General features: G+C 43.1%; 1 protein-coding gene across 1 annotated transcript in view; it reads left to right on the top strand.

The window, feature by feature from the left end:
• The first annotated feature begins 12,840 nt into the window (after nucleotides 1–12,840).
• Nucleotides 12,841–25,506, top strand: part of LOC111981913 (opioid-binding protein/cell adhesion molecule homolog) — a 380,076-nt gene continuing 367,410 nt past the window's right edge. The window contains exon 1 of the mRNA XM_024013402.2: nucleotides 12,841–13,130. Within this exon, the coding sequence (XP_023869170.1) occupies nucleotides 13,070–13,130 (61 nt within the window). The 5' untranslated portion in view covers nucleotides 12,841–13,069. The remainder of the gene's footprint in view (nucleotides 13,131–25,506) is intronic.

The following is a 25,506-nucleotide window of genomic DNA, read 5'->3' as shown; positions in this document are numbered from 1 at the left end:
TTTTCACCTGCCAAATCAGTTCTGTTATACTCACAGACATCATCCAAACAGTTTTAGAAACTTTGGAATGTTTTCTATCTAAATCTACCAATTATATGCATATCCTAGCTTCTGGGCCTGAGTAGCAGGCAGTTTACTTTGGGCACGCTTTTCATCCGGACGTGAAAATACTTCTCCCTAGCCCGAAGAGGTTTTAAGCTGCAGCTGGCCCAGAACAGAGCGGGCACGTTCTGCTCTTCATTGTAATCAGAGGGCTGATATAAATACTATGCATGCCAGTATCTCTTGGCTAAGAGCTGAGGAGAGACTGACTGCATCACTTCTTCTTTTTCTAAGAAACAATGTGTTGAAAATCCCAAATTGTTTGCATAGTCAACTTACACACACTTATCTCAACAGACATGCCACCAGGGATCTTTTCACAGTCCCCAAATCCAGAACAAAATCAAGAAAGCGTACAGTATTATATAGAGCCCTTATTGCATGGAACTTCCCTCCATCTCATATTGCTCAAATAAACAGCAAACCTGAAAAAAAACAGATAAAGCCACACCTCACAGCACAACGCCTCTCCCCTATTTGACCTAGATAGTTTGTGTGTATGCATTGATATGTAGGCTACGTAGTGCCTTTAAAAAAAATGTAAATACCAAATGTAATTCTATGGAAGCTCTTTTTAAAGACAGACTACAAAGAGCTCTGGATTTGTTCTTGGAGAAGCCGAGAGCACCAACAACCGGGATCTTAGCACGTAGGAGGAAATTATATCTGAGTGAAGGTGTACTGATGTTCTAGACTTTTGAGGTGACATGATACGGTGATGGGTGATGGCTCCATAATACACTTTCATTTTTTAAGCTCGATATGAAACTTGATCAAAATTGACATTATCTGTAGCGTGTAATTATGGCTATGTTCCGCAATAAATAGAGATTCTCAGAATATAATGAAAAGTGATAGAATTATCAAATTGGGTCTAGCAAGGACTCACTCACACAACATTGAATATCTAATTTCTAATAACCAATTAAGTTAAAGGCAGATGAGATGAGGGAGATCAGTCCAGATTCTTTAAAGCATACACAATTTAATTGATTACATAAACTGGTCCGTCTGGGCAAGCTATTCTTACCCAGTTTAAACTGTGTTACATTGTTATATACAGTTTATGTATAAACACCTTGTAACTGACTATGTATTTTGTAATCCTGTTTCTATGATCTGTTTCCACTACCATGTAACCAGATAAAGGCGTCTGCTAAATGGCATATATTATTAATGTCTCCTTTGAGACTTTAATAATAGGAGTCAGCATTAATTTTCAAGGCTATTTTATTTGATTTATTTCACCTTTATTTAACCAGGTAGGCTAGTTGAGAACAAGTTCTCATTTGCAACTGCGACCTGGCCAAGATAAAGCAAAGCAGTTCGACACATACAACAACACAGAGTTACACATGGAGTAAACAAACATACAATCAATAATACAGTAGAAAAGTCTATATACAGCATGTGCAAATTTAGTAGAATAAGAGAGGTAAGGCAATAAATAGGCCATGGTGGCGAAGTAATTACAATATAGCAAAAAAACACTGAAATGGTAGAATGTGCAGAAGATGAATGTGCAAGTAGAGATACAGTGAGGGAAAAAAGTATTTGATCCCCTGCTGATTTTGTATGTTTTCCCACTGACAAAGAAATTATCAGTCTATAATTTTAATGGTAGGTTTATTTGAACAGTGAAAGACAGAATAACAACAACAAAAAATCCAGAAAAACGCATGTCAAAAATGTTATAAATTGATTTGCATTTTAATGAGGGAAATAAGTATTTAACCCCCTGCATCCAATTTGTTGAGTAGAGTGTTGGAGGCTATTTTGTAAATGACATCGCCGAAGTCGAGGATCGGTAGGATGGTCAGTTTTACGAGGGTATGTTTGGCAGCATGAGTGAAGGATGCTTTGTTGTGAAATAGGAAGCCGATTCTAGATTTAATTTTGGATTGGAGATGTTTAATGTGAGTCTGGAAGGAGAGTTTACAGTCTAACCAGACACCTAGGTATTTGTAGTTGTCCACATATTCTAAGTCAGAACCGTCCAGAGTAGTGATGCTGGACGGGCGGGCAGGTGCGGGCAGCGATCGGTTGAAAAGCATGCATTTAGTTTGACTTGCATTTCAGAGCAGTTGGAGGCCACGGAAGGAGAGTTGTATGGCATTGAAGCTCGTCTGGAGGTTTGTGAACACAGTCTCCAAAGAAGGGCCAGAAGTATACAAAATGGTGTAATCTGCGTAGAGGTGGATCAAAGAATCACCAGCAGCAAGAGCTACATCATTGATGTATACAGAGAAAAGAGTCGGCACGAGAATTGAACCCTGTGGCACCCCCATAGAGACTGCCAGAGGTCTGGACAACAGGCCCTCCGATTTGACACACTGAACTCTATCAGAGTAGTTGGTGAACCAGGCGAGGCTATCATTTGAGAAACCAAGGCCAGCTAGTTGAAGTCACTACTCTAGCAACATGGGTTAGTGCGCAATGAGAGTAGATTTATCTTCAAAGCAAGTTTATCTGGATACGCTTGAACCTGTTGTTATTGGGGACAAGCTAACTAATACTATTTTTACATAAGGCACAGGCATTAGGCCTATGCCTTGAAAAGAATTACAGCAGGCTAGATTTACTAAATGAACTGGTTTTGTTCAAACTCAAACCCTATGTAAATGACACTTGCTTCTGGGTATGCTGCCTAATGGAAGAGACGCCTCACAGATCCTCAACTGGCAGCTTCATTAAATAGTACCCACAAAACACCAGTCTCAACGTCAACTGTGAAGAGGCGACTCCGGGATGCTGGCTTTTTTAGGCAGAGTTCCTCTGTCCAGTGTCTGTGTTCTTTTGCCCATCTTAATCTTTCCTTTTTATTGGCCAGTCTGAGATATGGCTTTGTCTTTGCAACTCTGCCTAGAAGGCCAACATCCCGGAGTCGCCTCTTCACTGTTAATGTTGAGACTGGTGTTTTCCGGGTACTATTTAATGAAGCTGCCAGTTGAGGACTTGTGAGGCATCTGTTTCTCCAACTAGACACTCTAATGTACTTGTCCTCTTGCTCAGTTGTGCTCCCACTCCTTTTTCTATTCTGGTTAGAGTCAGTTTGTTCTGTTCTGTGAAGGGAGTAGTGCACAGCGTTGTACGAGACCTTCAGTTTCTTGGCAATTTCTCACATGGAATAGCCTTCATTTCTCAGAACAAGAATAGACTGACGAATTTCAGAAGAAAGTTCTTTGTTTCTGGCCATTTTGAGCCTGTAATCGAACCCACAAATGCTGATGCTCCAGATACTCAACTAGTCGAAAGAAGTCCAGTTGTATTGCTTCTTTAATCATAACAACAGTTTTCAGCTGTGCTAACATTCTTGCAAAAGGGTTTTCTAATGATCAATTAGCCTTTAAAATTATAAACCTGGATCAGCTAACACAACGTGCCATTGGAACACAGGAGTAATGGTTGCTGATAATGGGCCTCTGTACGCCTATGTAGATATTCCATAAAAAAATCTGCCTTTTCCAGCTACAATAGTCATTTACAACATTAACAATGTCTACACTGTCTTTCTGATCAATTTGATGTTATTTTAATCAACAAAAAATATGCTTTTCTTTCAAAAACAAGGACATTTCTAAGACCCCAAACTTTTGAACGGTAGTATATGTCAGGGGATGCTCCTCGCCCCCTCGAATCTGAGACATCACGGCGCCCAGGCCCACCTCTGAGGTTCGGTATGGACCACAAAGGGCTCCTGGAAGTTGTTGGTGATGAGTACCAGTTCCGCACACAGTGCCTGCTGCAGGGTGGAAAAAGCCTGGTCCGCCTCTTTTGTCCAAGTGACGTGGTGGGGCAGGCATTATCAGGTCATGTCATGAAAAGTAGCAGCAGTCGTGAAAAACTGGCGAATAAACCCACACCAACCCAATGAAAGTTCTTTACCTGCTTCTTTGTGGTGGGCTTAGACCAGGTTCAAATAGCTGCTGAGGTTTGATGCTCCCCGGCCAATCGTGTAGCCCTGATATTCAGCCTCCTCTAGGCAGAGCCTGCATTTTCTGGGGTTGGCCGTCAGGCCGGCCTCTCGTAGGGCTCTCAGGACTGCGTCTTGCCATGGTCCATTCTGAATTATGAATGATTATGTCATCCAGGTAGGCTTCTGCATACTCACGGTGGGGTCGCAGGATCCGTTCCATCATCCGTTGGAAATGGCTGTAGCTCCGTGCACCCCGATCAGAAGGACCATATAGTGTAATAGTCCCTCTTGGGTGGAGAAGGACGTCTTTTCTTTGGCAGGTTTTGCCAGTACCCCTTGGTCAGATCTAATGTGGAGATAAAGTGGACAGGCCCTAATCTCTCGATTAGTTTGTCTACTCTGGGCATGGGGTGAGCATCAAACTTTGAAATCTTGTTTAACTTCCGGAAGTCATTACAGAACCAAGTGCTACCATCGGGTTTGGGCAATAGTACAATGGAGCTAGCCCAAGAACTGTGGGATTTTTCAATGATGTCTAGTTCTAACATCTTCCTCACCTCCTCTAAGATGGTCTCTCTCTTAGCCTCTGGGATGCGGTATGGCCTTAATCGCACCTTCTTTCCAGGTTTCGTGCCGATGTCGTGCTGGGCCACTGTGGTTGAGAATAAGTTTGCTGATCAGCCCCTGGAGGTCCTGTCGTTGACTGAGGCCAAGCTGAAGACCCAGCGGCACCTCTGGGAGCCTTGGGGAGAGGGGGACAATAGATAGGGCAGTCACTCTCTCCTGGGGAGGGGCATGCCACTGCTTTAGCAGGTTCACGTGATATAACTTGGTAGGTTTGCATCGCCCTAGTTGATATACTTTGTAGTTCATCGCATTCACTCATTCTAGTATCTCATACTAGTATCTAGTATCTTCCTGCCACTTGGCCAGGAATTTGCAGTCGGGGGTGGGGATGAGTGCTAAGACCAGTTCTCCTGGAGTGAATTTGCGGAGTCGGGCCCCCCTGTTGTAGACCTGGGCTTGGGCCTGCTGAGCCAGGAGAATGTGTTCCCGCATCAGAGGCCAGACTCTCACCATGCCGTGACGCATCTCCTCCACGTATTCAATAACTGACCAGCAAGGGGAGGGTTGTTGCTCCCAGGCCTCCTTTGCCAGGTCCAGCATGCCCCAGGGTCATCTGCCGTACATGAGTTCAAAGGGTGAGAATCCCATGGATGCCTATGGGACCTCTCTGATGGAGAACAGAACAAAGGGTATTAGCTGGTCCCAATTTGTTCCTTCTGTGTTTTGTTCCTTCTTTTTTTACCGCAAAATGTGGAAAGGAACGATCATTCACCCCCTCTACTGGTTTTCCACCGACAGCTCCCACCCTCGTCCTCGCCTGCTCCAAGTTGGGATCTGTGAGTTGGGCAATTCAAAAAATAACTAATTGTTCATGATTAGGAAAGTTTTGAGAACCATACAAACTTCAACAGACAACGACCAGGGGGTGAGTACTTCCACTAAGGGGCAGTTTCGTTGGCGCAATGTAAAACAGTCTCGTGTTCCAATTGTTTGTTTAATAATCAAATCAAGTCAAATTTTATTGGTCACATACACATGGTTAGCAGATGTTAATGTGAGTGTAGCGAAATGCTTGTGCTTCTAGTTCCAACTATGCAGTAATATCTAACAAGTAATCTAACAAATGCACAACAACTACCTTATACACACAAATGTAAATGGGTGAATTGAATATGTACATATAAATATATGGATGAGCGATGGTGTGCAGCATAGGCAAGATGCAGTAGATGGTATAGAATACAGTATATACATATAAGATGGGTAATATATGATATGTAAACAGTATTAAAGTGGCGTTATTTAAAGTGACTAGTGATACATAATAACATGAATTGTTCCTTTTCACACCAAGGTGAAGAGCAAAATAATGAAAAAAATGAATCAAAGACTTACACGGGACCCAAACCGGCTGCGCGCATGCGCCATCGTGCATACATTTATTTTGTCCCCCACACCAAACGCGATCATGACACGCAGGTTAAAATATCAAAACAAACTCTGAACCTCTGAATTACATTAAATTTGGGGACAGATCGAAAAGCATTAAACATTTATGACAATTTAGCTAGCTAGCTTGCACTTGCTAGTTAATGTGTGCTATTTATCTAGCTTGCTGTTGCTAGCTAATTTGTCCTGTGATATAAACATTGAGTTGTTATTTTACCTGAAATTAATCCACACATAAAACGGTCAACCGAATCGTTTCTAGTCATCTCTCCTCCTTCCAGGCCTTTTCTTCTCTTGACTTTATATTGCGATTGGCAACTTTCATAAATTAGGTGCATTACCGCCACCGACCTTGTTCACCCGCATTTGCTCGGGTGAAAGTAAGCATCCAGCCAGGACGGGTTGTGCATGTCTACGCTCGAGACATCCAGTGCGACTCCACGATCCAGTGTATCCGGTGCCTGCTCCACGCACCAGGCTTCCAGTACGTCTCCTCAGTCCGGTGAGACCTGTTACGGCTCCACGTACGAAGCCTCCAGTGATGATCCATGGTCCGAAGCCTTCAGTGATGATCCATGGCACGAAGCCTCCAGTGATGATCCATGGCCCGGAGCCTGTAGTGATGATCCATGGCACGAAGCCTCCAGTAATAATCCATGGCCCGGAGCCTCCAGTGATGATCCATGGCACGGAGCCTGCAGCGACGGTCTCCAGTCCGGAGCCTCCAGCGACGGTCCGCAGTCCAGAGTCTCCAGCGACGGTCCGCAGTCCAGAGTCTCCAGCGGGGGTTCCCAGTCCAGAGCCTCCGGCAATGATCCACGGTCCGGTTCCTCCGGCAACGATCCGCGGTCCGGAGTCTCCGGCGACGATCCACGGTCCGGTTCCACGGAAGCGGAGGGATCAGCGTGCGAAGCAGGGACTACGTCCCGAACCGGAGCCGCCACCGAGGATAGATGCCCACCCGGGCCCTCCCCTATAGAGTCAGGTTTTGCGGCCGGAGTCCGCACCTTTTGGGTGGGGTACTGTCACGCCCTGACCTTAGAGAGCCTTTTTATTTCTCTATTTGGTTAGTTCAGGGTGTGATTTGGGTGGGCATTCTATGTTTTCTGTTTCTTTGTTTTTGGCCGAGTGTGGTTCCCAATCAGAGGCAGCTGTCTATCGTTGTCTCTGATTGGGGATCATACTTAGGCATCTTGTCTTTGTTTGTTGCATGTATTTGCACTCCGAAGCTTTATGTTCGTTGTGTTGTTTTTTTGTTTTTTTTGGTGGAACATTTAATAAAGAACATGTATGTCTAACACGCTACACCTTGGTCCGGTCATTCTACCACTAACGACGGACGTAACAGACATGTAACCATTGATTCTTGAAGAATCAAACTTCTAAATGCCTCATACTTAGTTCAACTGTCGTACCTGATCAGAACCCCAAATATAAGCTTGTTAATTCCAATGTCTGTAAACAAAGAAAATGTAAACCAACACAATGCAGCCTCAAAACTTGGTTAAAACTATAATTTTGATATCATGGATGGTCAGTCCTTGCATCTATAGCTCTATGAATTTGAGAGTGGTTACATTTCTTCAGCACTCAACACCTCAGGAGTAAATGTCAGTTGGCTTTTCATAGCTGATGATTCATAGGTCGAGACAGCAGGTCTAGGAGAGAGGGAGAGAGAGAGTCGGAACAGCAGGTCCACGACAAGGTAGCACGTCCGTTGAAACGCGTAAAAAAAATCGGAGGGCAAACAATTCCGATTCCCTTTATGGATGTGTGTATCTTCGAATTCGCTGTTGAATGGCCTGCCCATTCTCCATTTTTGAAACACTAGCCCGCTCCCCCCACTGTTCTGATGTCCAGAAGTTATTTTCAGTCATAAGTGACCATAGCAGCAACATTATGTACAAAATAAGTTTAAAAATAAGTTACAAACAACGCGAAAAAACGAACAAAACAGCAACCCTCCTGCGTCCCCTCCTGCGTCATTCTCACGTTCTTGGGCAGACAGGCAGAGGGTACACCTAGAACTCAGAAGAATTGGAGAAGAGGACCCATTCCCGGGCAGCACGCCACCCGGCGCAAGTTGAGAGCAAGTATTGAAACCCCTGACTCATCACTCTCTCTCTCTTGTTTTGTTAATTAACACAGGCGGTCCGAGGAGCCGCCACACCGGACACAGAGTGACCCACCCGTTACCTGAGAGGCCTTTCAGTTGTATATATCCCCTCCCCGTTCCTCCCAACCTTTATTAAATAACAACTATTATTTGAGCACCGCAAAACGGTCTCCCGCTGTATTATTTTTTTGTGAGTTTCACCTGACTCCCCTAGGCTGCCACAGCCATTGAGTCAAATGTCTCCCGGCTCCTGTGCACTCTGTCGCCGGTTATGAGAGGCTACTCGAAGAGTGAGGGCGACCAGGTTCTGTAGGTATCACCTCGCCGCCTTTGTCTGCCTTAGTTTTAACCCTTAAACAATTTCTGTGGCCCTGCGGAAATCGAATTAACATAATAAAAAAATCTCCATCAAAATGAATCAGTTTAAGCTAGAGATATCTTTTGCATGCGCTCCGTCTCAATCCACAGCATCTGCAGATATCACCTTTCCGCATTTGCGTTGAAAGGTGGCAGAGCTAATGTGGTGTTTGTAGGACAATTTGCTCTCACTTCGGACAATGTATGTTCCCAGTTGCCTCAACTCAGGTGCAGGTCTGCTATCAAAGGACGGCCTTCTTCTTCAGGAGTGCAGACTACATCCATTGGTGGTTGCCCAGATATAGGAGAGGTTCGCTAGGAAAAATGAGAAAATGTGCAGTGTCATCTATTTTTCTTGATGAGGGACCCATGTGCCCCATTGGGAACAGATGCTCTGGCACACTAGTGGCTTCGGACCCTCCTTAACACATTTCTGCCCTGAGGGTTATAATTGAATTGACGGAGCCACACCAGGGGCCTACCCCCAGCTTGTGCAGTTCCTGAAAGGTGTACGTCGTCTCAGACCGGTCTCTAAACCTATTGCGCACACATGAGACTTGGCACTGGTTTTGGAGGCACTGTGTCTGGCCCCCTTTGAGCATCTTGAGTTGGTGCATCTGAAGATCCTCTCCTACAAAACCTCCCTGGCTTTGACCTCGGTTAAATGTGTTAGGGACCTCCACGCGTTATCCATACACCTTTCCTGCACTTAGTTCCCCCCGGGCGACGGTAAGGTGATGTTGCATCCAAATACAGCCTTTGCTCCGAAAGTCATAGCTATGTCCTACAGGTCCTTAGCTTTGAAATATTTCCCTTTTTTCGCCTCCTCCTTTTGCTTCTTAAGAGCATGACTCACCACCTGGATTCGGTCTTATGTAGCAACATTTGAATTTCTGTGTTTTCCATTGGATAAAAGTAGAGACTCAGAGCTACAAAATTGTATATCATACACTGCATTTGAGGAAACAATGGGAAAGTAATACAGCTTTGAAAGTTGATCAACTTGTAAACTCACTTTTGAGAAAACCGTCATTCAATGTTTTGGTACTACTACTGGAGAAGCCTTCTTTGTCTACACCTATTCCGCATTGTTAACACCCTCTTAAACCTTAGCCCCATCCATCTCTTTAAGGGTTGATCCAACCGTTCTGTACTTGCCAGCTACTTCCAGACATCTGAGAGAACAGCTCACTGAACATTACTCACCCTATCGCTCTGTGGTTTCGCGTTCAGAGTGCACACTGGATGCTCTGGCCAATAAGTAGGGTTGTTCTGAAAGCTCTGACCTCACAACTACAGTCAAGCACCCAAGCTAACTGGCTAACATTGGCTAGCTACTTCCAGACATATAATGAGAGAACACCCCACTCTGACCATTTTACTTGCCCTAGCAGAGCTGGGTAGGCTTTTTTCATGTTATCCAGAGCGTTGGTGACTGTAACTGTGCTGCTGGCAACAATTGAATTACGCTCTGTTGCCGACGTTTACTGACACCGGACATATTCAACGGGTGTTGAGCGTTCAGAAATGCATCAGATATTCTGCGCTTTGGCACACTAAGACGAGAATCTTTTGTTAAGAAATGTAGCTAGATAGCTAGCTGGCTAGCTAAACAATGAATCCCAACGCATGACATAACATTAGTTAGCGAGCCAGCCAGCTAACGTTAGCTAGCTAGCTAACAGTACACTTTAACTTGAAATGAAAATACTTTCTCAAAATTAGAGCGGAGTCTTTTGTTAAGACATGTAGCTAGCTAGCTAAACAATGGACCATAATCACAACTCAAGACGTTGAAACCCTGCATGAATCTGCAGGTAGTTAACCAACCAGGTTCTATGGCTATAACTAGTCAAGCAAATGTGTCTGAGATACGAAGAATAAGATCATACACATAACGTTAGCTTGCTAACAGTACAATTGAAATGAAACCACTTTCTGTCAAAATTAGAATCGTGGAATATCTGAAATTTTTACCTGTATACACCATGGTTGGATGCGTCTCCTGTCTGATACCATGCATGGTTGCCTTCGTTTGACGATGTAATCCAGACTGGTGTTTTCTCCACCTCCTTAGATTTCATACTCGAATTCCACTGATTTTAAAACTCAGTCCTACAGAAAGTGGAGAGCATACACATAATGTTAGCTAGTTTACAGCACACTTTAACGTGACATTAGGTTTATGCAGTTTTCCTACGCAATACTTTAAAAAAAAGCAGCGTTTGACACGATTACCTAAACATACTGACCAGCTCCAATAGACAGACGCGTGCTATATGGTAGACCAATCCAAACTCATATCTCGGCATGTCCAGCCCACTCATTATCTCAACCAATCATGGCTAGCGGGTAGGTTGCTCTTTTTTGTGGCTAAACCAACTAGGCTCGTAATTTAACAATTTTATTCATATTCACAGGTGGCATGCAAGTTTGACATGATGGCACATGAAAGTTCATATGTTCCAGAAGGCATTTCTGCCAAAAAACGCATTTTGATAAAAAAAATTATGTTTCGGTTCAAACAGCTCTCCTGTGAAGTCGTGACTTGCGACATACGCCTAGTTTCCTGAATCTGTTCACATATGTCCTCCTTTCGGCACAAGCTTTACTTACTTACATTGAACAGACACACGGTATCCGGATATGTGACCAGTTTTTTGTCTGTTTTTCTAATCCAGCACGCAGCAGGGCACTCTCTAAGCAGCGTCTCTCCCACTGGATTGTGGAGGCTAGCTCCCTGGCATATAGCAACAAAGGCCAAGGGTTACATAGCGGTGTACACGCCCACTCCACCAGGGGTCTGGCAGAGTCTTGGGTGTTGTTTAAATGGTTGACTGTAGGAGATATTTGTGCTGCGGTGAGTTGGGCATCACCAAACACTTTTGTGAGGTTTTGTCGCCTGGATTTCACTGCACCCAATGTAGTTCACAGTGTGCTTAGGCAGTGCGCCATGTGCGCAATACTCAGACTGCCGCATCTCGCGGGGGTCTGCCATTGCGTGACCTTGGGACTATACGGTTCTATCTGCACAAAGCAATGTTCTGATATATCGATCATCACACTTTTCACATCCCAGATCTCAGAACTGTTTGGTAATGAATTCTTATTGTATAACTCATTAAGATCCTCACCTTAAAGGTACCTAAAGTGGTGAGTTCAAAATCCTGAGACATTTGTAAGTCACTTTATTTTTAGAGGGGTGCAACTGCAGATAGACCTTTATCGCTCTGAAATGTCAATCTGGGTTCAGGCTTAAATTTCTATCTGACACTTCTGAATTAGACATGTTCCGTTTTTTTGAAAACTGTATCTATTTGAAAACTTAAATGACAGAATAACACTATTTTACCAAGGTAAAGTCAGAACACATCATCAAATACACAGTATTATGATCATCAGAAGAATTATTGTCATCACTGAACAACGGTGTGACATTATTTGCTTTAAGATTTTTGACAGTGTTGTTTTTTGCTTGCCTGCCATTATTACTGGCTAGACTAGCCTAGACCATCACTTAGAGGGAGATGGCAAAGACGTGTTCTGATTGGTTCATCTGTATTTGTTCAGGCTTGTGATTGGATTGCAGATAGAACCTTATAGTGCCAAGTTTAAATGGGTTGATGCAGATAGAAATGTCTAGTTGTAATTATTTTTCTCACTTAAAATAATATTTTTCTCAACTCTAACTTCACAGAGATATGCAGAACTACCTAAATAGCAATTATATTTGACTAACTAATTTTTTTACAAAAATTTCAGATAGAACCTTTATATTTCCAAGGTCTCGATGGGCCATTTGATTTAATATCCTTGGAGTCGGCTTGGGGCGTGATTATATTTCCTCATAGTATGTTGTACCGAAGTTGACTGACTAAAAGGGAATGTAACGTTATGACTATAACCTCTGCTCCCTGACGCTCGGTGAATAGTGGTATTAAAATGAAGGAATGAATCAGAGGCTCACGCGTATCACATGTGGAACGCGGGGCTTCAAGCATAGCTCGAATTTTATTGGCCTTGTCTGGCGTGATCCTTCAACCAAAGTCAAGAAAGTATGACTCCCCATAGTATGTTGTACCTCATCTCCAGGGAACAGTAGTTATAGTCATAACGTTACGTTTTGTATAGTTGGCATCGAGGCTGATTACTTACATATGTTTCAACCTTGATATCAGTCCAAGTATGTGCAACTTCTCATGTACCAATAGTACAAGAGCAGAGCAATGGCTGGGTCTGACTGACAGCCAAAAGCCTTGACCAATGAGAGTGGAGCAGAGGTGGACCACCCCTCTCCCTTGGCTTTCAGAGCATTGGTCCCTGCGTATGTGTGTGAATACTGAATGAGGAGTCGGTTGCTGCATGCTGCCACAACCTGCACTGGATTTAAATAACCTTCACAATAGAGAACACCAGTCGAAGGAAAAGCTGAAAGATTTGAGAATTGTGAAGGAGAGCAAAACAGCACTGTTGACTGCATTCCCGCTGAAAGAAAAACAAGAATACAGAAGAGAGTGAAGAAACATAAGTGTCCATCGGTGTCAACTGATTAAATTGGAAGAATGTATAATTCCATGTGTTTCCTCATCCTGTCGTGGGTGTTTGCTCTGCTCGTGTTCCCAGGTAAGACTTCTCCATCTCTTTTGCTCCATCTCCCGCTCGCTGGCTGTTGTATTGTTGTTGCGAAGTGATGCACTGTAGCAATAGAGTTTTACTGGGTGAGCTACATTTGACAATCACACACTGCCTTTCTCTCTCCCCCTCTTTCTCTCTCCTGAGAAGTGGTCTGTCACTGTCAAAGCTGTTGGAAAAGATTCAGGTGAAACACAGTGGAGGAAAGTTGGTCCAGGCATTGTTGATTTTACTAAGACGCTTTGGTCTTAGTTCAATGTGATCCTTGCTAAGTTGTCTCCCAAGCTCCCACCGGGTTGCCAAAACGTGCTTCTATTGGGTTTTGATGTTGACAGAAATTGATGTGAAGAAAAGCTTGCATTGGCAACAGCATATAATGCAGAATACCAGTGATATGTAGATGATATGTTGCATGTATTAGGAATGCTAAACGAGATATACTGTACTGTCTTTTGAGTTTGTTGTGATGATGCTTCGGTTGGATCTAGGTTGTCGGGTGAATTATACGTCTGTCATATGAACTGCCGCCTCAAATACTTAACTGTCAAATCCCGTTTTGATCCTATCCAATGAAATTAATATTGATAACTCTGGGACCATGTCAAAGGAGATGCCTATATTCTCCAGGGTAACGGCAACACTTTTCAATCCATGACTTCAAGGTCTGGATAATTGGTTTCTGTCGCAGCTGGAAATGCAGCGTCTGTGAGGGACTTTGACATGTTAATCAACGGAGAGAGAGTGTGTTTCATTGATGTTCAGGGGAAGCATGTCTAGTTTTACAAATGGGGGGGATTTACTTCTGGTATTGATATATTACTTAAGTAAAATTCCTAATATCTGAAAGTTTTGCTGGTAATATTTTTCAGGATTAGCCCAATGTAGTACATTACATTATCAAAACTAGCCTCATATGCCACATTGTACCTACTTCTTCATGCAATCACAAACATACAAATTTAGGATCTTAATTTAATCACTCTTTTGTTGCTGAGAATTTTCCTGCACCGCAAGAAATGCTGATGAGCTTCATGATTTACATACATTTACTGAAAACCTGCACAAATTTAAGATCCTACGCCTGTGCACACAAACTCCCGAAAGTCAATGCACAAGCTGAAACGGTTACATTGCAGGGGTGTATCAATATTTATTCATACAACAATGGCACCAATACTGTATTGGGGGTGACCTCACTGCTCACTCCAAGTTCATTAGCATTGTTTGTCAGTAGGAGTCAATCTAGCACTCAAAAGTGAGCCAACTAACTCCGAGGTGATGTAAGAGACGAAAGCATCTATCAGAGTCCAAAATGTGTACGTGTACCAACAGCAGTGTTCTACAATATTGGACGTTGGTTTTCATAGCCTACTTTTGGAATTCTCAAGCAATTTCCCCAGACATCAACACATAAACATTAATTGGAGACGAGTATGTGGAGCCGCGTTTGTTGGGAATTTGGGGAGGGGCGCGTATGGACTGTGCGTCCCCCATGGATGGTGGTCTCAGAGCCGCTTAGCTATGTCACAGTGGGATGCCGGACTATCACTTCTCTGCATCTGTGGACTCTGAATTACGCTTAATGAGAAAGCTTGCACAGGATGAAGACGCAGCATAGCCAGGACAGGTAGTAATGCAGATGTTTTCTGGTGGCCCCTACCCCCCGAGAGTGAGAGTCACTAGCAATCCTGCATTACTAACACTCCATCTGTTCCACGGTGGCATCACAGGACCTATAGGGGGCACTGCACCCCCCTGGGCGATGACATCAGGAGAACACTGCTGTGTAGGAGGTGCTGTCACTCAAATGAGATGTCAAGCAGAACTCCATGTGGGCATCTGGTGTTGTGTTATTGAAGGGTCCATTTCAATAGTACTCTAGGCAATTTGTTGGATTATTTATATGCCACTGCAACGATGCTTATTGATTTTTGGATGTGAACCTTCGAACTACAAACACATTTTACATACAGTACCAGTCAAAAGTTTGGACAGATCTATTCATTCAAGGGTTTTTCGATATTTTTGCTATGTTCTACATTTTAGAACAATACTGAAGACATCAAATCTATTAAATAACACATAGGGAATCATGCAGTAACCAAAAAAGAGTTAAACAAATTTTATATTTGAGATTCTTCAAATTAGCCACCCTTTTTCTTGATGACAGCTTTGCAATCTCTTGGCATTCTCTCAACCAGCTTCATGAGGTAGTCACCTGGAATGCACTCCAATTAACAGGTGTGCCTTGTTAAAAGTTAATTTGTGGAATTTCTTTCCTTAATGCGTTTGAGCCAATCAGTTGTGTTTTGACAAGGAAGGGGTGGTATACAGAAGATAGCTTTATTTGGTAAAAGTCCATATTATGTCAAGAACAGCTCAAATAATCAAAGAGAAATGACAGTCCATCATTACTTTAAGACATGAAGGTCAGTCAGTCTGTAAAATTTCAATTTGAAAGTCTCTTCAAGTGCAGTCGCAAAAACCATCAAGCACCATGATGAAACTGGCTCTCATGAGGACCGCCACAGGAAAGGAAGACCCAGAGTTACCTCTGCTGCAGAGGATAAGTTCATTAGAGTTACCAGCCTCAGAAATTGCAGTCCGAATAAATGCTTCACAGAGTTCAAGTAACAGACACATCTCAACATCAACTGTTCAGAGGAGACTGCGTGAATCAGGCCTTCATTGTCGAATTGCTGCAAAGAAACCACTACTAAAGGATACCAATAATAATAAGAGACTTGCTTGGGCCAATAAACATGAGCAATGTTCATTAGACCGGTGGAAATCTGTCCTTTGGTCTGATGAAACCAAATTTGAGATTTTTAGTTCCAACCGTCATGTCTTTGTGAGACGCAGAGTAGGTCAACAGATGATCACCGCAAGTGTGGTTCCCATCGTGAAGCATGGTGGAGGAGATGTGATGGTATGGGGGTGCTTTGCTGGATTGCGCTTAGTAGGACTATCATTTGTTTTTCAACAGGACAATGACCCAACACACCTCCTGGCTTTTTAAGGACTATTTGTCCAAGAAGCAGAGTGATGTAGTGCTGCATCAGAAGACCTGGCCTCCACAATCACCCGACCTCAACCCAACTGAGATGGTTTGGGATGAGTTGGACCGCAGAGTGAAGGAAAATCAGCCAACAAGTGCTCAGCATATGTGGGAACTCCTTGAAGACTGTTGGAAAACCATTCCAGTTGAAGCTGGTGGGAGAATGCCAAGAGTTTGCAAAGCTGTCATCAAGTCATCATATGTTGATTTGTTTAACACTTTTTTTGTTTATGGAGATTTCATTATTTGTTCAGCAGTCTTATGGCTTGGCGGTAGAAGCTGTTGAGGAGCCTTTTGGTCCTAGACTTGGCGCTCCGGTACCGCTTGCCGTGCAGTAGCAGAGAAAACCGTCTATGACTTGGGTGACTGGAGTCTCTGACAATTTTATGGGCTTTCCTCTGACACCACCTATTGTATAGGCCCTGGATGGCAGGAAGCTTGGCCCCAGTGATGTACTGGGCCGTTCGCACTAGCCTCTGTAGCGCCTTATGGTCAGATGCCGAGCAGTTGCCATACCAGGCGGTGATGCAACCGGGCAGGATGCTCTCGATGGTGCAGCTATAGAACCTTTTGAGGATCTGGGGACCCATGCCAAATCTTTTCAGTTTCCTGAGGGGGAAAAGGTGTTGTCGTGCCCTCTTCACGACTGTCTTGGTATGTTTGGACCATGATAATTTGTTGGTGATATGGACACCATGGAACTTGAAACTCAAGACCCGCTCCACTACAGCCCCGTTCCGTTGATATTAATGGGGGCCTGTTTGGCCCGCCTTTTCCTGTGGTCCACGATGATGATTCCATACGTAATTCCATATGTGTATTTCATATTGTTGATGTCTTCACTATTATTCTTCAATGTAGAAAATGGGGTCCACTCACCCATAGTCCCTCATGTATTATATAGATACAGTTGAAGTCGGAAGTTTACATACACCTTAGCCAAATACATTTAAACTCAGTTTTTCACAATTCCTGACATTTAATCTTAGTAAGAATTCCCTGTCTTAGGTCAATTAGGATCACCACTTTATTTAAAAAATGTGAAATGTAAAAATAATAGAGTGATTTATTTCAGCTTTTATTTCTTTCATCACATTCCCAGTGAGTCAGAAGTTTGCATACACTCATTTAGTATTTGGTAGCATTGCCTTTAAATTGGGTCAAACGTTTTAGGTAGCCTTCCAATATTCTCAGGTAAGAAGTTTTAGGTTGTAGTTATTATAGGACTATTTCTCTCTATACCATTTGTAGTTCATATACCTTTGACTATTGGATGATCTAATAAGTACTTTAGTATTGCCAGCCTAATCTCGGGAGTTGATAGGCTTGAAGCCATAAACAGCGCAATGCTTGAAGCATTGCGAAGAGCTGCTGGCAAACACAGGAAAGTGCTGTTTGAATGAATGCTTACGAGCCTGCTGCTGCCTACCACCGCTCAGTCATACTGCTCTATCAAATCATAGACTTAATTATAATATAATAACACACAGAAATACGAGCCTTAGGTCATTAATATGGTCAAATCCGGAAATTATAATTTCGACAAAATGTTTATTCTTTCGGTGAAATACGGAACCGTTCCGTATTTTATCTAACGGGTGGCATCCCTAAATCTAAATATTGCTGTTACATTGCACAACCTTCAATGTTATGTCAGAATTATGTACAATTCTGGCAAATTTAATTACGGTCTGGGTTAGGAAGAAATGGTCTTCACACAGTTAGCAACGAGCCAGGCAGCCCAAACTGCTGCATATACCCTGACGCTGCTTGCACAGAACGCAAGAGAAGTGACAAAATGTCCCTAGTTAAAAGAAATTCATGTTAGCAGGTAATATGAACTAAATATGCAGGTGTAAAAATATATACTTGTGTATTGATTTTATGAAAGGCATTGATGTTTATGGTTAGGTACACATTGGTGCAACGACAGTGCTTTTTTTGCGAATGCGCTTGTTAAATCACCCGTTTGGCGAAGTAGGCTGTGATTTAATGATAAATGAACAGGCACCGCATCGATTATATGCAACGCAGGACAAGCTAGATAAACTAGTATTATCATTAACCATGTGTAGTTAACTAGTGATTATGTTAAGATTGATTGTTTTTTATAAGATAAGTTTAATGCTAGCTAGCACCTTACCATGGCTCCTTGCTGCACTCGCATAACAGGAAGTCAGCCTGCCACGCAGTCTCCTCGTGGAGTGCAATGTAATCGGCCATGATCGGTGTCCAAAAATGACGATTACCGATTGTTTTGAAAACTWGAAATCGGCCCTAATTAATCGGCCATCCCGATTAATCGGTCGACCTCTAGTCAGGAGTGAAGGAGAGGAGAAAATGTGCGTCTTTTTTATATATACAGTACCAGTCAAAAGTTTGGACACCTACTCATTCAACCAGCTTCACCTGGAATGCTTTCCAATAGTCTTAAAGGAGTTCCCACATATGCTGAACACTTGTTAACTGCTTTTCCTTTATTCTGCGGTCCAACTCATCCCAAACCATCTCAATTGGGTTGAGGTCAGGGGATTTGTGGCCAGGTCATTTGATGCAGCACTCCATCACTCTCCATCTTGGTTAAATAGCCCTTACACAGCCTGGAGGTGTGTTGGGTCATTGTCCTGTTGAAAAACAGATGGGATGGAGTATCGCTGCAGAATGCTGTGGTAGCCATGCTGGTGCCTTGAATTCTAAATAAATCACTGTCAGTGTCACCAGCAAAGCACTCCCACACCATCACACCTCCTCTTTCATGGTGGGAACCACACATGCGGAGATCATCCGTTGACCTACTCTGCACCTCACAAAGACACAGCTGTTGGAACCAAAAATCTGAAATTTGGACTCATAAGTCCAAAGGACAGATTTCCACCGGTCTAATGTCCATTGCTTGTGTTTCTTGGCCCAAGCAAGTCTCTTCTTATTATTGGTGTCCTTTAGTAGTGGTTTCTTTGCAGCAATTTGACCATGAAGGGCTGATTCATGTAGTCTCCTCTGAACATTTGATGTTGAGATGTGTCTGTTACTTGAATTCTGTGATGCATTTATTTGGACTGCAATTTCTGATGCTTGTAACTCTAACAAACTTTTCCTCTGCAGCAGCATTCTTCACGAGAGCCAATTTCATCATAGCGCTTGGTTTTGCCACTGCTCTTGAAGAAACTTTTGAAAGTTATTGACATTTTCCGGATTGACTGACCTTCACGTCTTAAAGTAATGGACTGTCGTTTCTCTTTGCTTATTTGCCATAATATGGACTTGGTGTTTTACCAAATAGGGCTATCTTCTGTATACCACCGCTACCTTGTCACAACACAGCTCAAACACATTAAGGAAAGAAATTCCACAAATTAACTTTTAACAAGGCACACCTGTTAATTGAAATCCAATCCAGGTGAATACCTCATGAAGCTGGTTGAGAGAATGCAAGAGTGTGCAAAGCTGTCATCAAGGCAAAGGGTGGCTACTTTGATGAATCTCAAATCTCAAATATATTATGATTTGTTTAACACTTTTTTGGTTACTACATTATTCCATGTGTTATTTCATAGTTTTGATGTCCTCACTATTCTACAGTGTAGAAAATGGTAAACATTAAGAAAATCCCTGGAATGAGTAGGTGTGTTCACACTTTTGACTGTTATTTGAACAGTTATTACAGAGGCTGTAGTCATTTGGCTTACCAATCACCGTCATCTAAAATTCCATGACCGTCACAGCCCTGTTCTCTTGTCATGTAAAGATGAAAAGATGGTGCCAATGGAGAAGGCCAACATCTTACTAGTTAAGAAATTTGATGCAGCTTTGAATGCTTTTATGTGCGTTATGATTACTAGTTAGATTATTGCAGATCGGGGCAAACGATCTACTTACCACTATTGTCACTATGAATGGTGGATAGAGGGCAGGACAGACAGACAGTCAGACTGGTAGACTATACTGACCTGTGGTATAGTAAAAGTTAGCTCAATGAAAAGCGTAGTACATGAGGGAAGTACCAAAACACCTTGATATAGGGGAGGCGCATGCAAGAAGATGAGGAAATGTGGCTGGGATAGAAGAAATGATATAGTAAAACCTGCAAAAGAGCAAATGTTAACCAGAAGGAAAAAAACACTACCCTCCCTTGTGCCCAATAAAAAAAACACACAACCCTCCTCAAAGCAACCCTCCCTTATTTTTGGACCACCCCTCATCCCCAATAAATTGTGATCTGTCCCTAATACATCATATAACTATGATGTATTATATTGTTTTGTACTCCAGCTGTCTATATGGTCCTTGCAGGAAGCTTTTCATTACATGTATGAGAGGGCAGATTAATATGATCCTATTAAATCTTGGGTTTCTCTTGTTAATTTCCGTAAAATAATGCAACTTGCAGGTGGATTTACAAAGCGTTCTCATCAATTTTGCATACTCAACGCAATTCATTATTGTTGACAGCTCTGTGAAATTGGAGCACAATATTTTGCTCTCTGTTATTTGTAAGATAATGAGCCTTGAAATAACATCGTCTCAAATGTACAGAAACATCTAATTAAGACTTTCAAAAGACAAGGTGTGGAATTCCCAGGTGTGCGTTTACTCAGAAATGTGTTTGACACAGTAAGATACATGTTCATAGTATTCATCCTTGTCTCAATCGCACAGTGTAAAATAGTCCACAGTTACAGTTGAAGTCAGAAGTTTACCTACACTTAGTTTGGAGTCATTAAAACTCGTTTTTCAACCACTCCACAAATTTCTTGTTAACAAACTATAGTTTTGGCAAGTCGGTTAGGACATCTACTTTGTGCATGACAAGTAATTTTTCCAACAATTGTTTACAGACAGATTATTTCACTTATAATTCACTGTATCACAATTCCAGTGGGTCAGAAGTGTACATACACTAAGTTGACAGTGCCTTTAAACAGCTTGGAAAATTCCAGAAAAGGATGTCATGGTTTAAGAAGCTTCTGATAGGCTAATTGACATCATTTGAGTCAATTGGAGGTGTACCTGTGGATGTATTTCAAGGTCTACCTTCAAACTCAGTGCCGCTTTGCTTGACCTCATGGGAAAATCAAAAGAAATCAGCCAAGACCTCAGAAAATAAATTATAGACCTCCACAAGTCTGGTTCATCCTTGGGAGCAATTTCCAAATGCCTGAAGGTACCACGTTCATCTGTACAAACAATAGTTTGCAAGTATAAACACCATGGGACCACGCAGCCATCATACCGCTCAGGAAGGAGACGTATTCTGTCTCCTAGAGATGAATGTACTTTGGTGGGAAAAGTGCAAATCAATCCCAGAACAACAGCAAAGGACCTTGTGAAGATGCTGGAGGAAACGCGTACAAAAGTATCTATATCAACAGTAAGACGAGTCCTATATCGACATAACCTGAAAGGCCGCTCAGCAAGGAAGAAGCCACTGCTCCAAAACCACCATAGAAAAGCCAGACTACAATGTCCTCTGGTCTGATGAAACAAAAATAGAACTGTTTTGGCCATAATGACCATCGTTATGTTTGGAGGAAAAAGGGGGAGACTTGCAAGCCGAAGAACACCATCCCAACCATGAAGTAAGGGGGTGGCAGCATCATGTTGTGGGGGTGCTTTGCTGCAGGAGGGACTGGTGCACTTCACAAAATAGCTGGCATCATGAGGAGGGGAAATGATTTGGATATATTGAAGCAACATATCAAATGTTATTGGTCACATACACATGGTTAGCAGATATTAATGTGAGTGTAGCTAAATGCTTGTGATTCTAGTTCCGATCGTGCAGTAATATCAAACAAGCAATCTAACAATTTCACAACAACTACCTTATACACACAAGTGTAAAGGAATTAATAAGAATATGTACATATAAATATATGGATGAGCGATGGCCGAACGGTGTAGGCAAGATGCAGTAGATGGTATTTAATTTTTTTATTTTTTATTTAACCTTTATTTAACCAGGTAGGCAAGTTGAGAACAAGTTCTCATTTACAATTGCGACCTGGCCAAGATAAAGCAAAGCAGTTCGACACATACAACAACAGAGAGTTACACATGGAGTAAACCAAACATACAGTCAATAATACAGTAGAAATATAAGTCTATATACAATGTGAGCAAATGAGGTGAGATAAGGGAGGTAAAGGCAAAAAAAGGCCATTGTGGCGAAGTAAATACAATATAGCAAGTAAAACACTGGAATGGTAGATTTGCAGTGGAAGAATGTGCAAAGTAAAAATATAAATAATGTGGTGCAAAGGAGCAAAATAAATAAATAAATACAGTAGGGGAAGAGGTAGTTGTTTGGGCTAAATTATAGATAGGCTATGTACAGGTGCAGTAATCTGTGAGCTGCTCTGACAGCTGGTGCCTAAAGCTAGTGAGGGAGATAAGTGTTTCCAGCTTCAGAGATTTTTGCAGTTCGTTCCAGTCATTGGCAGCAGAGAACTGTAAGGAAAGACGACCAAAGGAGGAATTGGCTTTGGGGGTGACCAGTGAGATATACTTGCTGGAGCGCGTGCTACGGGTGGGTGCTGCTATGGTGACCAGTGAGCTGAGATAAGGTGGGGCTTTACCTCGCAGAGACTTGTAGATAACCTGTAGCCAGTGGGTTTGGCGATGAGTATGAAGCGAGGGCCAACCAACGAGAGCGTACAGGTCGCCATGGTGGGTAAGGTATGGGGCTTTGGTGACAAAACGGATGGCACTGTGATAGACTGCATCCAGTTTGTTGAGTAGAGTGTTGGAGGCTATTTTATAGATGACATCACCAAAGTCGAGGATCGGTAGGATGGTCAGTTTTACGAGGGCATGTTTGGCAGCATGAGTGAAGGATGCTTTGTTGCGATATAGGAAGCCGATTCTAGATTTTAATTTTGGATTGGAGATGCTTATTGTGAGTCTGGAAGGAGAGTTTACAGTCTAACCAGACACCTAGGTATTTGTAGTTGTCCACGTATTCTAATTCAGAGCCATCCAGAGTAGTGATGCTGGACGGGCGGGCAGTGATAGCATGCATTTAGTTTTACGTTTAAGAGCAGTTGGAGGCCACGGAAGGAGAGTTGAATGGCATTGAAGCTCATCTGGAGGTTAGTTAACACAGTGTCCAAAGAAGGGCCAGAAGTATACAGAATGGTGTCGTCTGCATAGAGGTGTATCAGAGAATCACCAGTAGCAAGAGCAACATCATTGATGTATACAGAGAAGAGAGTCGGCCAGAGGATTGAACACTGTGGCACCCCCATAGAGACTGCCAGAGGTCCGGACAACAGGCAGTCCAATTTGACACACTGAACTCTATCAGAGAAGTAGCTGGTAAACCAGGCGAGGCAATCATTTGAGAAACGAAGGCTGTCGAGTCTGCCAATAAGAATGTGGTGATTGACAGAGTCGAAAGCCTTGGCCAAGTCGATGAATACGGCTGCGCAGTAATGTCTCTTATCGATGGCGGTAATCGAAATGGTCGGTAATCTGTTTGTTAACTTGCCTTTAGAAGACCTTAGAAAGACAGGGTAGGATAGATATAGGTCTGTAGCAGTTTGGGTCTAGAGTGCCACCCCCTTTTGAAGAGGGGGATGACCGCGGCAGCTTTCCAATCTTTGCGAAATCTTTTGTTAATCAAGGCTACCACTGTAGTGTCGTCTGCAAACTTGATGATTGAGTTGGAGGCGTGCAAGGCCACGCAATCATGGTTGAACAGGGAGTACAGGAGAGGGCTGTGAATGCACCCTTGTGGGGCCCCAGTGTTGAGAATCAGCGGGGTGGAGATGTTGTTTCCTACCTTCACCACCTGGGGGCGGCCCGTCAAAGTCCAGGACCCAGTTGCACAGGGTGGGTCGAGACCCGGGGTCAAYACTCCGGGTCTCGAGCTTAATGACGAGTTCGTAGGATACTATGGTTTTAATTAAATGCTGAGCTGTAATCGTTGAACAGCATTCTTACATAGGTATTCCTCTTGTACAGATGGGTTAGAGCAGTGTGATTGAGATTGCGCCCTCTGTGGACCTATTGGGTTAGTAAGCATATTGAAGTGGGTCTAGGGTGACAGGTAGGTTGGAGGTGATATGATCCTTGACTAGTCTCTCAAAGCACTTCATGATGACGGAAGTGAGTGCTATGGGGTAACAGTCGTTTAGCTCAGTTACCTTAGCTTTCTTGGGAACAGGAACAATGGTGGCCCTCTTGAAGCATGTGGGAACAGCAGGCTGGGATAGGGATTGATTATGTCCGTAAACACACCAGCCAGCTGGTCTGCACATGCTCTGAGGACGTGGCTGAGGATGTCGTCTGTGCCTGGGGCCTTGCGAGGGTTAACACGTTTAAATGTTTTACTCGCGTTTGCTGCGGTGAAGGAGAGCCCACAGGTTTTGGTAGCGGGCTGTGTCAGTGGCACTGCATTGTCCTCATAGTGAGCAGAAATGTTTTCTTTGTCTGGGAGCAAGATGTCGGTGTCCGCGATGGGGCTGGTTTTCTTTTTGTAATCCGTGATTGACTGTAGACCCTGCCACATACATCTCGTGTCTGAGCCGTTGAATTGCGACTACTTTGTCTCTATACTGGCGCTTAGCTTGTTTGATTGCCTTGCGGAGGGAATTAGCTACACTGTTTGGTATTTCTGTTTTGTATTTCCGGTCGCCTTGCCATGATTAAAAGCAGTGGTTTTCGCTTTCAGTTTTGCGAGAATGCTGCCATCAATCCACGGTTTCTGGTTGGGGAAGGTTTTAATAGTGACCGTGGGTACAACATCACCATTGCACTTGCTAATAAACTCATTCACCGAATCAGCATATACATCAATGTTTTTGTCTGAGGCTATCCGGAAACATATCCCAGTACACGTGATCGAAGCCATCTTGAAGCGTGGAATCAGATGGGTGGGACCAGCGTTGAACAGACCTGAGCACGGGCGTTTCCTGTTTTAGTTTCTGTCTATAGGCTGGGAGTCATGGTCAGATTTGCCGAAAGGAGGGCGAGGGAGGGCTTTGTATGCATCGCGTTAGAGTAGCAATGATCCAGAATTTTTCCAGCCCTGGTCGCACATTCGATGTGCTGCTAAAGTTTAGGGCGCCTTGTTTTCAGATTAGCCTTGTTAAGATTCCCAGCTACAATAAATGCAGCCTCAAGATATGTGGTTTACAGTTTACATAGAGTCCAATGAAGTTCTTTCAGGGCCGTCAAGGTGTCTACTTGGTGGGAGATACGTATACATGGCTATTGTAACGAGTTTCCTCCTCCTCTTCGTCTGAAGAGGAGGAGTAAGGATTTGACCAAAGCGCAGCGTTGTGAAATGACATAATGATTTATTAGACA

Source organism: Salvelinus sp. IW2-2015, linkage group LG20 (genome assembly GCF_002910315.2).
Source record: "Salvelinus sp. IW2-2015 linkage group LG20, ASM291031v2, whole genome shotgun sequence".
NCBI classification, from domain to species: domain Eukaryota; kingdom Metazoa; phylum Chordata; class Actinopteri; order Salmoniformes; family Salmonidae; genus Salvelinus; species Salvelinus sp. IW2-2015.
Note: the sequence above shows the minus strand (reverse complement) of the source record. Positions and strands in the feature narration are given on the sequence as shown.